This window comes from Phoxinus phoxinus (assembly GCF_949152265.1).
Source record: "Phoxinus phoxinus genome assembly, chromosome: 3".
In the NCBI taxonomy this organism is placed as follows: Eukaryota; Metazoa; Chordata; class Actinopteri; order Cypriniformes; family Leuciscidae; genus Phoxinus; species Phoxinus phoxinus.
This window is the reverse complement of record NC_136878.1, coordinates 20,143,288-20,158,634: the sequence shown is the minus strand read 5'-3', so window position 1 is coordinate 20,158,634 and position 15,347 is coordinate 20,143,288. Positions and strand designations below refer to the sequence as shown.

At 35.8% G+C, this 15,347-nt stretch overlaps 1 protein-coding gene across 3 annotated transcripts; it reads right to left on the bottom strand.

Annotated features, from left to right (window-relative positions):
- Positions 1–3,156: 3,156 nt before the first annotated feature.
- Positions 3,157–15,252, bottom strand: fkbp15a (FKBP prolyl isomerase family member 15a). Of its 3 annotated transcripts, none has more exons than XM_079607899.1 (23): positions 14,920–15,252; positions 13,193–13,299; positions 13,025–13,100; positions 12,862–12,931; positions 12,635–12,709; positions 12,437–12,535; positions 12,126–12,275; positions 11,425–11,493; positions 9,924–10,061; positions 9,695–9,825; positions 9,119–9,167; positions 8,905–9,024; positions 8,719–8,809; positions 8,537–8,622; positions 7,462–7,546; positions 7,255–7,361; positions 7,075–7,173; positions 6,895–6,989; positions 6,739–6,793; positions 6,400–6,541; positions 5,685–5,821; positions 4,965–5,072; positions 3,157–4,878 (listed from the first exon to the last, which is right to left on the bottom strand). In XM_079607899.1, the coding sequence occupies exons 1-23, from the start codon at positions 14,982–14,984 to the stop codon at positions 4,753–4,755; spliced, it is 2,280 nt and encodes a 759-aa protein (XP_079464025.1). In that variant the 5' UTR covers positions 14,985–15,252; the 3' UTR covers positions 3,157–4,752. The 3 variants fall into 3 exon arrangements, with proteins under 3 accessions (XP_079464025.1, XP_079464027.1, XP_079464026.1); XM_079607901.1 differs by lacking the exon at positions 14,920–15,252 and adding an exon at positions 14,024–14,221; XM_079607900.1 differs by having other exon boundaries at positions 4,162–4,878; positions 6,895–6,986; positions 14,920–15,127.
- Between the last annotated feature and the right edge of the window lie 95 nt (positions 15,253–15,347).

Below are 15,347 nucleotides of genomic sequence, written 5' to 3'. Positions count from 1 at the left end.
ATAATATTTAAATATCTGCTGTCACTGGCCGAACATAAAATGTATGATAACCTTAAGGTATTTGTGTAAAGCAGCAGGACACTTTTATCATTAAACATATTAAAATTGCTTACCTTCACGGAGTTGTAAAAGGCCACAAACCCAAGGCAGCATGGGTTACAGAAGTGAAGATTAAATGTGGAAAAAACTATATCATCATTGAGTTTTTGCTCAGGCATGGACACTATCACTGGCTGAGCAGTGTAGACTATTGTCCTGCATCGGGATCCTCGCAGGCAACGGATAGTTCTGCATCGTCATGTCAATTCAAGAACAAGAAGTTGCTCTCATGATGTCTTTAGTAGAGCGTTGGCACTTGCAACGCCAAGATCATGGGTTCGATTCCCAGGGAAAGCAAGACTGATAAGAATGTAAATGTGTACTTTGAAATGCAATGTAAGTCGCTTTGGATAAAAGCGTCTGCCAAATGCATAAATGTCTAGGTGTTCAGCTCTCTTAGAAAGCTCCAACTGGTGTATGTATGTGAGTGAGTGAGAGAGAGAGAGAAAGAAAGAGAGTAGAAAACATGCTTTCAGTTCTCAGTTATGAGGCATAATAATCTAGCTGTGTGTATTGTCCTTGCTGTTTATCTATGTCTGGAGAAATCCTTGCCTGGTACTATTTATGTTGGAGACATCACTGCCTAGTCCCGCTTGAACCTTTCCTTGAACATTCTTTACATCTAAGCTCATGACTTATCTATTACAGTTGAAGGATCTCTCAGTGGTAACCCATGTGTGCTACTTTGGAAGAGCAACCATACATCTGTGTTGTTTTATTTGTTTTTTCATTTAGTTGTCATTTGATTTATCATTTATTCATAATTGTATTTAATTGTATTATCAATTCTTCATGACACTGATCATTTATATTACGTATTTCTTTTCTATTGTTGTTTAATGCTGATTGTGTGGTTTCAAGGGATCTTTGTCTTCACGAGTTAGAGAGTCTCCATTTCAAGGTTTTTAGCTTCACAGGACAGTATTGTGAAGCAGTAATTTCCCATTGTTTTGCTGGGATATAATAACACGTGTTGGATTTGTACTGGTCAGATGAAGTCTGAGCATTGAGACATTCAGAGTGTTGAAACTGATAAATAAAATAAAAACAACCCTATGCTCTTTTTATTATCATCACTTTGTCTCCTGCTTCTGCTCTTCCCTGGCTTTCTTAAGTCAAACTCTCAGGCTAATAGAAGACTGATATCTTCTGGTAGGGATTCGGCATCCAGGTTCAGATCTAATATATCTCATATTTTCTGATGTGGAGATCCATTCAATCTAACATTTTGGTGTAGTTGGCAGGATGGAATTACAGAGAAACCGTTATCTCCACCAAACAATCAGAGTCGGGATTGTTTCTCGCACAGTCAGGAGGGTGTAATGACTCCAGGCCACTGACGTGAGGACGAAGTTGAAAACCCTGCAGGTGTCTTCCCCTTGCTGAACTGCAACAAAGCAGAGTGAGTGTGATCTGTTGTTATACATACTGTGAGTAGCATGGCAACTGGGTCAGATGATATCATTTCTACAGGTATAAAGCAGTCAGAGGTTAAGCTAAATGACAAAATTGAAAACTTGACAACTAAAAGAATGTTTTAAGATATAATAAGCAGTAATACTCGATTACTAAATACGTTTACAGTGCAGAAAGCTGATCTCAGGTGATCTAGTGACATCAGAAAAGCTGAAGGTGTTTAAAAAAGGTGTCTGATAAAACAAATTGGCCCAAGTTGGTGTTTTGAATGTAAAAACACAAAGAAAAGCTAAGTTTGTTGGTTAAAGGGTTGAAGCTGGGACCTTAAATGTTTGATTTATGATGGTCAAAGAAAATAGAGGATGATGATTGGATGTTCTGAAAGAATGTTTCTCTTTATGGGAAACATTTTGAACAACATATGTTTTTGTGTGATAACTATAATGAGGAGTGTTTTAATGAAACACTTTTAAAAGGGTTTAGATGCTAGACACTAATGTCGCTGATGAGTTGCAATGATAAATGCAAAAGATGTAGCATGAGCAGAGAGTTCTAGCTTCAAAGTTAGTGTAACATTATTGCATTGAGTCAAATATTAAACTCTAAAAAGTTGTTTAGACTCAACAGAAAATTAATGTAACAGTTTGCATAAATATTTTTGAGTTATGACAACTTCAAACTTCAACATGGATTTAATCTCATCCGAGTTAAAACTAACAGCTATAGCATAGCACATGGTACATACCTTTTTTAACATGTACATTTAACTTGTCACTAGCATTAGGACAGTCGTAAAGCAACATGCATTTTTTATATTTTAATACAACTTTATTTTTAAGCCATTTTAATTACAGAAATGTTTTCATAAACCATGTTTATGTTGTAATACCCATGTCAGTATATATTTTTATCCTAATAAATCATATAAACAAGCACGCCTGCACACACACACACACACACACACACACACACACACACACACACACACACACACACACACACACACACACACACACACACACACACACACACACACACACACACACACAGTGAGATAAATTATAATGTAAAAAGTATTCATTATATTTGACCATCCATATTGGAAACTGCTAACAATTCTATAGAATATATATTTATAGAAATCTAGATGTACCGAATGATTTACAATGATTAACCATTAAGATCAGCTAAATTAAATAATAGAATAGAGGAAAGCATGCTGAACAAGAGATGCATCTTAAGTTTGATAGTAAGAGCTTCATGAAAGATAGGTAGGCTACTGTGAATGAAATGTTTATTCAACACTTATTTGTGAAATGGATGTGAAATTGTGATTGAAAATATAATGAAATGTTAAAGTGCACTCTGAAGAAGCTTGAACGTGAAACATGTCCACTGTGTCTGTTTCTGCCAGCGGCCGTTAATTCCTGATTTAAGGGGCGCTGAGAAATAACCAAACAGTGTGTTTTGCCATTTTTAAGGGAAAATGGGTGTAGTTGGGGACGGGGTGTCTCAGAGTTATGAAAAAAACTGCAATGCTTTAATTTTTGGGTGAACTATCTCTGAAAACTGAAATTATTCGGTCTCAAATCATCATAGTTGGTGTCACGGGTTGCATGAAGGCAGACGAAGATGAAGAATAAAGTTCCAATAAGTTTAATAACAGTACAAATAATACTCAGACAGGCAGGGCCAATTGTAATGTAACGTAGACCGAACACCGAAGGACTGTGAGGGAAGAAGAACTTAAATAGTGACTCAAACAAGATAACCAGAAACAAAGGAGTGGCAGGAAAACTAAACAAAGGAACACATGATGTGAATGGAAACATTCCATGAAAAATAAAACAAACTGAACATAACTGTGACAGTTGAGCTATTTTTAACCCAATATTATTAAGTGAGTATTAAATGTTAAATATTATGGCTTTCAATTATACTTTATTGAATATTGTTTCTTAATTTTAGCCATTCAACATTAGAGTCATCATGTAGCCGTATTAGTAATGCTGGACTTCATTCATTGTAGGCTACTTTGTAAAAAGATTCTAAAATATAAAAATGTTGATTACAATTTAAAATTATTGAAGGTTTTAATGTTAGGTGCAATTAATCATGATTAAGTACAGAAAAAAGTCCCATTCATTTTTTTGTATCGATTGACAGTTCTATTATAAATACAACCCAAATACTAAATTAGAAGATGTTCTTTTAAGAAAATGGTTCCAACATGCACAAGTAAATATTAAACTTGTGTGCATCTAGTCTTCAACCAGAGCCTAAAATTAACATTCACCAAGCTGTAATTTCGAGTGAAAATCGGCATCTGTGAGTATATAAAACAGCATCAATCGCCAGTTGGTCGATAATTTTTTTATGAATTCTAACAAAGCAGTGTTGTGAGAATATGAACGTGAAAAACGTTCGGGACAGACGGGCAAGTACTGCATCGTCACAAAATATTAAGCCTTGCCAATTTAAATATTCATGAGCTCACAATTTTACACAAAATGATGTCATAAAATGCCTGTCTCGGAGAGTATCCTAGTAAACATTGTCGTTTATGGGTTAAGTGAACATAAACAGTAGAGAAAGACAATGCATGAGTATGTGCAACAGTCTTTAAGTGACAGAAGCCAAATATTTCTGCTGCTGTTTTTAATGTTTCTCAAACAACAAAAGATAAAGAGAAGAAACAACTGATATTGCATTTCTGTCAACAAATCTTCCTAAATACACAGTGCACCTTTAATTCAATTTCTCTACCTGAAAACTACTATTACTTGTCTTTAATAATGTTTTACATTTATATTAGTTAGGCAAGTAGCTTTAGCTGTGGTATCGAAATTGGAATATACAACTGTGAATTTTCACTAGTATAAAATGTTGGTGTCACAGCTGCATGTTTGTGCACAAACAGTTTCATGGCCGGTACATTTTCTTAAGTCTGCTTTTAGGCCCATGCTTATAACCTTATGAGTCATATCACTGTTGTGCTGTTGACGGACACTGTTGTTATGGACCAGAACTAATTAGGATTCTTCCAGTTTAATGACTGAAGAATCATTTATTGGACATTATTTAGCCTCTTAAACTGTGATTGGTCAGTATCAATTCTCCTTTCAGGGTCAGCAATGCTTATGGTTCAACGGTGCTGTATCCACATGTACAGTATCTGCAGGTTTCCTGATCTACAAAAATATCATCCTTTTTAATGTTGGCCTTTTTTCATTCATTTCATGGTTTTCCTTCAGCATGTTTTCCATCTGAAAACATTTCTTCAGTAGATCTTAGTACCGGTAGATACTCTTCTTCCACTTTATCTACGCCTGATTCAATCTCCCAAAGTTTCATGGTGATACTCTGCAAAGGAAAAATAGATGTCAACAAGATGGAAACCATTATCTAACTGGTGTCTTTTAGGCTTCTCCTAATAGGTTGGAGAGTACCTTGATGGTGTTTTGGAGAATCTGGCACACTGTGTGTCCACTGTAAGACTCCTGCGGATCAAACTCTGTCCTGAGGGACTGAAACACTCCATTCATCACTCGCTTTACCTGCACATGATACACCAGCTCAGTTTTAGGTTTAGACTTTGCTATAGCAAAACAACGGCTCTTTACCCCTCACCTGAACCACCAACTGGGTCTCAAACTGCTTTTTCTTATTTTGTGATGTCTTCTATAAATCCTCATACTAAAATATATTAAATTAAGGTAAATATGAGATTAAAGGGATGCTTTACCCAAAAATAAAATATTCACTAATTATTTACTCGCCTTCATTTTGTCCCAGATGCATTTGACTCTCTTTAAATAAACACAAACAAAGATTTTTAGTCCATTTTAATACAAGTGTACAGAAAGTCATATACATCTGGGATGGTGAGATCATGGCGAGTAAATATTAAGAAAATATTCATATTTGGGAGGAGTATCCCTTTAAGAACTAAACATATGTTTGGCAAACTATTCCTTCAGGAAAAGTTATTAAAATTGTCCGAATACACCATATTATTTACGATACAGTTTTATGCCCTGTCTTTTCAGTGTGGACATTTGGTCGTCTTGCAGCACTGTACATGTTCCTTCCAGCATCATCTTGTGTTCTGTCAGCGCAGAAACACGTCGTTTTCCAGCTAAGCTCAAACTACAACAAACTATACACACCTGATGCAGATTCGCCTTTCCCGCCCTCAGATCTTGCATCTCCTCATCCTTGTTTTGTATAATTGTTTCCATCTCTTTGCACTTCTGTTTCTCTGCTCTCCACCGCTGCTCAGACTGTTCTTCTTGCTTCACAAGCTCTAAAAACACACATTATCTAGACACTCTTACAAACTGCACCAAACACTTCAGATCAGATCAGTGCTCCTCAACCAGGGAGCTGTCAGGGGCTTCAATATGAAATAAGACAAAAACAAGCATTAAAATAAATTAAACTACTAAGAATTTATACATTTCTTATTTTAATTAATTCCCTCAACAAGCTTTTTTGTTTTGTTTTGAAGAATCAGTGTCTTGAAAAACTTGGACAAGGAGGTTGCCTAATTTTAAAAAAGTGTGATTTCTATGTCTGGATGAGTAATGTAAATTGATAAAATCTTAAAACTAAAGAATTTTTATAATGAATATAATTGTTTCTATTTATTATATTTCTATTTATTAATATTTCTATAAAAATTATGAGGAAAACATATTTTTTAAAATAATTTCTTATCCAGTAAATTACTGGAAAAGTCATTGGGCCTTTGAATATTGTTGCAGACAACAGAAGGCCTTGGAGCCAAAAAAGGGAAAACTCCTCTATGTAGAAAAACTTTTATGGTTAAAAGTACCCCAAATTTGAATACGAGTAAATACTTGAATGAAACTTCGGGATCACCTTTCACTTGTTCCTCCAGAAGGCTGATCTGAGCACAGTGCTTGTGCTTGTCCTCCAGGGCTGCACTGAGATCAGCCTGGATTTCTGTCACCCTCTGCTGGAGATTCACCATGGAGGAACTCCATTCCCCAGATAAATGAACCTGAAGAGAAAGAAAAGAAACATTTCAAGGCCTTTGCCTCACACAACAACAAAAGTTCACCAGCACACACCTGCAAGAAGACCAATAAAACAAACAAACCAATTAAACACAGCAACCAATTAAACATAAATACGTTTTAACATAAATAACATTATAATAGTGAGCCAATAGCATAATTTAGCAAATCTGCGCTGCACCTGTTCCTGTTCAGCCAGAAGGCGGCAAGTATGGGTGTTTTGCTGCTCCATAGACCTGCACACACAATGTTTGGGATTACTGGTTTGGGGGAGGATTTTTGCCTTTAATCTGATTGGAAAGCAGGAAATTGGAGTGTGAAGAGGGGGGTAGGACACCTCTTATTCGGTCCACTCAGCTCCCCTATTTTGGGGTTCTGTTCCTCCACCTGAGAGCATTTCTCCAGAACCTCCTTCTTCAGACACATGCTCTCCTTACACAATAAAACACAGATGTCATTTAAATCTATTTACATCTAAATACAATTAAAATGATAGAAAGTATCCTTCAATCCAAACCTGAATGATTCTCTGAATGTTGTGTAAGATCATGTTTGTTTCTAAGGAGACAGAGGAGAGTCCAAAAGAGAAGTGACCATCTTTTTGAAACTCGTCCACCTAAAAAAAAACAATTTTTTTGTTTATGACTTTAATAACCATAAGGACCAATACAAAAAAATCTGTTTTGCACAAATATACCTTGCAGGTGAGTTGGTCCATCTTGTGCGCCACCTTTTCAATAGCCAGCAGAATTTCTGTGTTATGCTGACGAGCCTCAGACATCAAGAATGATGTAATATCAGGAGCTATTGTTTAAAACAAAACTCTTGCATTTAGTGAAAAACAGGTCATTTTCTTTATGGAAGTACTGTATATGAGAGAGAGAGTTCATGGCTGAGGTCTTACTTTTGTATGGAATGTGGGATGGGTAGATTGAGGGAAATGAATGTAGCTGTGATGGGAAATATGGATTTTGTCCAATGGTATACGGCTGTTGATCCCAAAAAATGAATAAATAAATTCTTACAAACATGTACACTAAATTTCTAATTTTTGGGTCAGTAGATTTTTTGAAAGTAGTCTCTTGTGCTCACCAAGGCTGCATTTATTTGATCAAACATAATATGAAAAAAAAAATATATTATTACAATTTAAAATAAAGGCTGTTTTATATAAGATAGCCTAATGTATATTTTAAAAATATTTATTCCTGAGATGGCAAAGCTGAATTTTCAGCATCATTACTCCATTCTTTAGTGTCATGATCATTCTAATTAGAAATCATTCTAATATGATGATCTGGTGCTTAAGAAACTTTTTTATTATCAATGTTTACAGAATAAAAGTATTATTTTTTTTATTTTTATTTTTTTACATTTTACTGACCCCAAACTTCTTGGTGGAACATAACATTACATGTTTGTGAAAGAAGTCTCTCATGCTCATCAAGCCTGCATTTATACGATCAAAACAACTATCTTTTTTTTTTTTTTAAAGAAATTAATACTTTAATTCAGCAAGGATGTGCTAAATTTATAAAAAAGTGATATTAAAGATTTAAATTGTTAGAAAAGATTTCCATTTTGAATAAATGCTGTTCTTCTTAACTTTTTATCCATCAATGAATCCTGAAAAAAAATGGGGAAAAAAAAACAGGTTCCAAAAAAATATTAAGCAACATAACTGTTTTCAACATTGATAATAAATCAGCATATTATAATAATTTCTTAAGGATCATCACACTTTAAGACTGAAGTAATTGCTGATGAACTTTCAGCTTTGCCATCACAGAAATAAATTATATTTTAAAGTATATAAAAAAAACCTATTATTTTAAATTGTAAAAATATATATTTTTTCATAATAAGAGACTTCTTTCCAAAAATAAATAAATTGGTTAAAAAAAAGAAAAAGTACCATTTCAAAAATAGTAATGTTTCCAAACTCTTTTTCTATCTTTCTTTTTTACATTGAATCTCACCTGAAAGCCTTGAGTAGTGTTGAAGTCTGCGTGAGGTGGCACTGCGTCCTGTTTCTGAACATCATCAGGCTCAGGCTGACACAACACTAAAACAAAGACCAGTCATGACAGCAAAGAACCAGTCAGCTCTAATAAAAGGAAGAGTTAACTGATATTGATGAGATGATTATTTTCACACATACAAGATGGAGGACTGCAGGGTATTTGTGCAGGTTTTGGGGAGGGTGTAAATGAAGGAGAAAGATCACAGATACGTCCAGACTCACTGGCATCCTGCACAAAATCATATCTGCGAGTTATAGTTCTACTTCATAATACATTCAGGAAACAAATCTAAGTTTTAAAAATAAATCTCCAATTCTCCTGACCTGGGTTTCTGAGTCACTGCGGTCGGGCTGATTTGGAATGGCTCCAGTGAGAAATGGAAGCATGGGTTGACCCATCTTGGCTATACGTGAGATCAGCTTGGCCTTAGCTGCACCTGATGTCTACAAGAAAGAAAATAAATGTAAAAAAGCTTCAGCATTTTGGCCACTTTAGGCTTATAGCATATGTCTGGTTGCTAAAGGAAATACTACTCACTGTCAGGTATTCAATAACAGATTCCACCTTCCCCTTAGGAGCTTGTTCTCTAAAAACAAATAATCAATAAATTGTATAAATTCATAGGAATCATCTCATGGATGTGTGTCCAGAGACACGTAATTAAAACACCCTTATCACATAATCTTCATTCTTGCTTTGACCTCTCATTATGTACACAGCAAAAACTTCTTTTTTAAATTAGTTTTTTTTTTTTTTTTTTATGATCCAAAATATCTAATCATCCTAAAAACAAGATAAATTAACTTTAAACTAAAAAACAACAAAAGATTAAGAATTTAAGTTTTAATTTAAATTAAAAAAAATTATTCTCAGCATAAACCTAAAGAAAAACCTCAGAAAATAAACACAATTCTAAAAAAAGATATTCTATAAAGAAAATTTGTTATCTTATAAATGTTCCTTCTTAAGCCAATTTATCATGTTTTACTGACGCTTAAATAAAAAATAAAAAAATAAAAAATTGAGAATTATTTTACATTATATTTTTTTGCAAATGGGATTCACTTAAAATATCAACAATTAGTGCATAGTTTATACTGTCTGTATACACACTTTGACTCCTCTGTATCGGTTGTGACCATTTGCCTGGTGTTTTCTTCACTCAGAGTGTCTGGACAGGTTCCTGGAGATGTACTGAAGGCGTCAACTGATCCCCCACTATGTCGCACTTTAGAGATTTTAACCTACATGCAGATAAATAGACAGCTTTTTAAAAAGTAGTGAGAGACTAGAGATGTTTGCTCTAGTATCTTAAATGACATTCACACCATCAGTGCCTTACTCTATGAATCTCTACATCATAGACCAGAGTATTGTTTTCTGGCACATGGTTAGGGACGCCCTTTGAAACCATACTAGAAGGGATGATAAGAAGCCGTCGACCTCCTTTCTGCATACCAAGCATCCCATCCTCCCATCCCTGAGAGAAAAGGCAACGTAAGAGATATGGCACAACAGCAGACAGAACCACCAGTTTGCGTCTATTATACATTTTCTTTTATTATCATAAGGTCCCTCTGCAGTCAATAATTGTATGCCTTAAAACTCATCTTTGATAATGACATATTTAAACGTTGTAACTCTACACCCTTGCTTCATTTAGTATACATGAATACATGAATATAGCCCCGCCTCCACCCAATCACGGTCAACTGCAGTAAATGCTTAACCATGGCAAGTGGAAATGTTGGTTTTTATTCAGCCATATATTTTTGAACCAGAAACTGATTCAGGAGAAGCAGTGGAAGAGTGAACTATACAGGGTCGTCAATAAGTTGACGCATCAATGGTGGCCTAATGACGCATCTCTTCAGCCAGGCATTCATATAAATGTTTTAATCTTACTGTTAAATCCGGCCTCTAGTTCATAACCGCCAGAGGAGAACTGGCCCTCAACTGAGCCTGGGTTCTCCCAAGGTTTTTTTTTTTATACATTATACACCTGATGGAGTTTTAGGTCACCATTGGGTCACCTGATGGAGTTTTAGGTCACCATTGGGTCACCTGATGGAGTTTTAGGTCACCATTGGGTCACCTGATGGAGTTTTAGGTCACCATTGGGTCACCTGATGGAGTTTTAGGTCACCATTGGGTCACCTGATGGAGTTTTAGGTCACCATTGGGTCACCTGATGGAGTTTTTCGTTTCTTTGCCACTGTTGCCTTTGGCTTGCTCAGTTGGGGATATTCAATTAATGAATCAATCAATAATACTATTGATTAGCATTACCAAACATGGACGTTTTATTATTATTTTAATTTAATACTGTGAAGCTGCTTTGATACAATCTGTATTGTGAAAAGCGCTATACAAATATTCTTGACTTGACTTGACTAATGCATTTTGTGTATTGCTCTCTACATCGTCAGACACATAACATTAAATGATATGATTAGCCTTTATCTTGACTACGTTATCAAACAGCAAATGTGTTTCTATTGTTACACAAACGATGTTTAGACCGCTTCCTTCTAAAAATCAGCATCCTTAGAAAAGCATTGAACATCATAGAAAGATATCATCATTCAAAGATAGTGGAGAAAAGCCCTGCCCCACACATTGATGGGATTGGATACATGTTTGTGACGGTAGGAAACAGGGATGGTTTCAAACCTTGTTTTTGAGACTGTCTTTGCAGTACAGACTGTACAAAACAGTTTTAACGAGAAAATACTCAGCAATGGTATTGACTGCGGAATTTGCACATGGTTTGTCTTAAAGCATATTAAAAACACCACAGTCATACAGTATAAACAGCATTAAAAACGTCACACACTTCTCACCCTCAGAGCTTTCCCTGCTCCAAGCTTTACTCGCTGCAGCTTTTCTTTCCCCACATTAGAAACAAATATCTGTGGGGGAAAAGACAGACAGAGACACTGAACTCTCACATGTATAGATCTCCAGCTGCACAGCAAACATGCCATTCAAATGACCAGTGAGTTGATTAGTTCAATGGGGGCATGACTTGTATTGAGCCGTGACTAATCAACAAGAATGTGCACAGTGAGCTGCTCTGTGCTAAATGTGCTCAACTAAAGAAGTTTAAAATTCAAGACCATATGTGCAAATTAAGGAAAAGCAGTGATTCCACTTAATTTATTAAGAGTAGAAAGTAACTTCTCCAAAAGTATGAGAAACTATGGCCCGGTTTCACATACAGGGCTTATACTAAATATTTAAGTAGCTTTCATAAACGTGCCTTAGAAAAGAACATTACTGGTGTGCATCTTGGGTCAAAACAATGGCACTGATATATTTTAAGATTTGTCATTGCAAGTTGCTTTCAGTTAAACCAATTCAAACATGCATTTCAGTCTGGGACTAGCTTAAGCCTTGTCTGTGAAACCGGGGGTTTAAATAAATATTTATTTCATCTTTAGATTTTTGAAACACTGACATTAGGATCACAACAAACATTTGTCTTTACAAAATACCATAATGCATGTAAAGTGTGGTTTGAATAGGTTGCAAATGGTTTCACCTGTCCTAGAGAATGGTTCTGTAAAAGCCATCCAGAATATGCCACCTCAACTGTGTCCCCAACATCAACAGCTTGACCTTCACCTTGGGCAAGGTCCTGACTGACCACAGAGTCTGATGAAGCCTCGCTGTTCCACCTGGCCACACACACCTGAGAGAAACAGGCTCATTTCATTAATAATGTTGTCCATCTACATTTTAAAAATGGTTTTAAAAAATGGATTTTAACAATTTGCAGAATGCTGGGGCTTTACATTTTCTTCGAATGCATCAATCTTAAATATTCAGCAAATAATTCAGTTAAAGCATTACCTCCTTACAGAACTCAGGCCTGGACTTTTCTGAGTCAAACATTAAAGACCAGCTCTGTTGTTGGTCATCATAGAAAGTGACATAGTTACAGGGCTGAACCTGTGGACAGGTATATGTAGCATAGACCTGGTGAATGCAGCATATCAAAGAATAAAACACAATAGAATAGAATTCAGAATAAAAACAATGAACACTTACTGTGAGGACAAATCCACGATAGATTCTAGCCTTAGTGATCTGTTTTTGCTTACTGCCGTACAACAGAATCTTGTACTATAATTGCAGATAGAAAAAAATGACTATATGAAACACACACACACACACACACACACACACACACACACACACACACACACACACACACACACACACACACACACACACACACACACACACACACACACACACACACACACACACACTACCTCTTTGGTGACATGGTTCCCTAAAACAGCAGCTCCTATCTTTCCTTGCTTCACATACTGTCCATTCACACTGGTGGAAAATCAAAGCTCATTTTAGCAATGTGTGAACTTATGCTAATTGAAAGTCTCGTAAGCATGCTTTAATTGCCATACTTATACTAACAAGCAGAATGCGTGAACAGCTGTAGCAAACAGCACAGCTGGAGCACATGGGGAATGAGCGGGCTTCTGAGGAGGACCTTTAAAAACATGACAAATTAAGGTTGAAAATAATCAGAGAACACATGGAATTGTGCCAAAAAGGCTAATGACTCTCTGCTGTACCACATACCTAATATGGCGCAGGTCTTTTTTGGCTGTTTAGGGGCAGTGAATTGAAAGGACTCGTTTCCCTGACTCTCTGCTCGGTCCAGACCAAAGAGAGAGGCCAGCTTTGCCCTAGAGGAATGGAAACAAGCATTATATATATCTTCACTAATAGATATAGCACTAAATCGACATGTAAATTACTTTCAATTTAATGCATACATATTTATTCTCATACATGTAATGTATGGATGCTTGTTTTCATCTTAGAGTAAAAAGAAAAGTAGTAATTGTGATTTTATACAAATGTGAATGTATATCTCACGTTACTTTATTTCAAGTTTTCACAACTGCCCTTTTTTTTTTTTTTTTTACTTCAATGCAGAATCAGATTTCCATATCCAATAGGTAGCCATTTTAAATCCAGATGTTCTTGGAAAGTAGAATGTTTCAAATGTATCAACACAATCTATGAGTTCACTATCCTGTTGAAAACAATCTACGTAGACGTTCAATCAACAAAAACAGCAGAACAATTATTTATGTGGTGCGGAAATTACATAACTCAGGCTTTGACAGAACATCTGTCAAAGATCCACATGCCTTTGCTGAAATATGCTGTCAACAATGTTGCGAATGAGAAGTTCACTGCATGGTAAGATTTTAAAATGTTGTTTATCTCATTGAAAAAAAATCACTGCTCAATTAATGACATGCACACAAGAAACACTGTATCAGACGGCACCAGTCAGACACCTTTAGACTTTTTAAACCAGAACCAGTTACAGTACAGCAAGGTCCAGTCTGGCATCTATAATTAAATCCACATGAAAGAAGACGACCTGTTTGCACTGACCCTTGGACCTCCCTCCACAGATAGTCAGTGTCCCATACAGCTGACATGGCCGCCAGCTTTCTGTCACTGAAGAACGGGCTAAGAAGCCTCAAAAAAGAGATATTAAAAAATCTTCCTCCTTTTCCTCTTCCTATCTTGTCGTTTAAACAACAGTGGGTCACCAGTCCCGATTTTGAGCAGTCCAAACTAAAATGCACTGTAATCACTAACATGTGAATTAAATTACTTAAGGAGGAGTCTCGCCTCATCAATGCTGCAAATGCCTTAAAAAGTGGTTTCAACAAGCAGAAAATTGAAAAAGAGCAAAATATGTATGTTAAATGAAATCAGAACATTTAACATGACTAATCCAGGTACCATAAATGTACCTTTTTCTGATTTTAAAATGTCTACCTCATTTCTTTTCTCAATTTCCCTGTAATATGATTAAAATAAAAATTGACACAGTCAAGTTTACCCAAAATTTAAGTAAAAAAAAATAAATGCCACATTTTTTTGTCAGATAGGCCTACATTAGGCATCTTATTTAATTGCATTGCCTATATATTGCGTTTATCATTCACATTTGACAAGATTGAAAATGTAAATATGAAATTACTGTTAAGTAATTTTTTTAAAGCATTCAAGGACACCTTAGCCTTCATCATAATTAAACACGACTGTATTCCCGTTAAATTAAACTTGTAGGCCTACAAGACACAACTGGAGCTCAATGAGACAAAATCAATGAAAATCAAGTAAAAAAATAAAACGAAACCTCCATAACTCGATACAAATGTAGCCTATTATTAAAAAAAGAAAGAAAATTCTTTAACATAATTATTTAACACGTCTTGTCCCAAAGATTAGGCTAACCGTCAATGAGTGGGACAAAAACATTCTGTCATAACACTTACCCAGCTTTAGGGCACATAAATTCCCCATCGTGATAATCAGGAATAATATCTTTAATTTTTTCCATATTCTAATTTCTTATGATCGCACAGCGCTGGCGCCTGAGAGTTGGATGAAACGCACGAATATTTTGCACTTCTGCGTGACGTGATGAGCACAGGTAAGAGCAAAACACAGCAGCTCACTGATCACACACACACACACACACACACACACACACACACACACACACACACACACACACACACACACACACACACACACACACACACACACACACACGATGTGACGAGTAGAGATCATCGGGGGTCAATCAGGGACCCCTATGGATCAATGAGGGAACTGCAGCTTTGACAGTGTTACAAAAAATATAAAAATTAAAACTATTGTTGATCTTATCCACTATGCATATAACAATATGGTGTATATT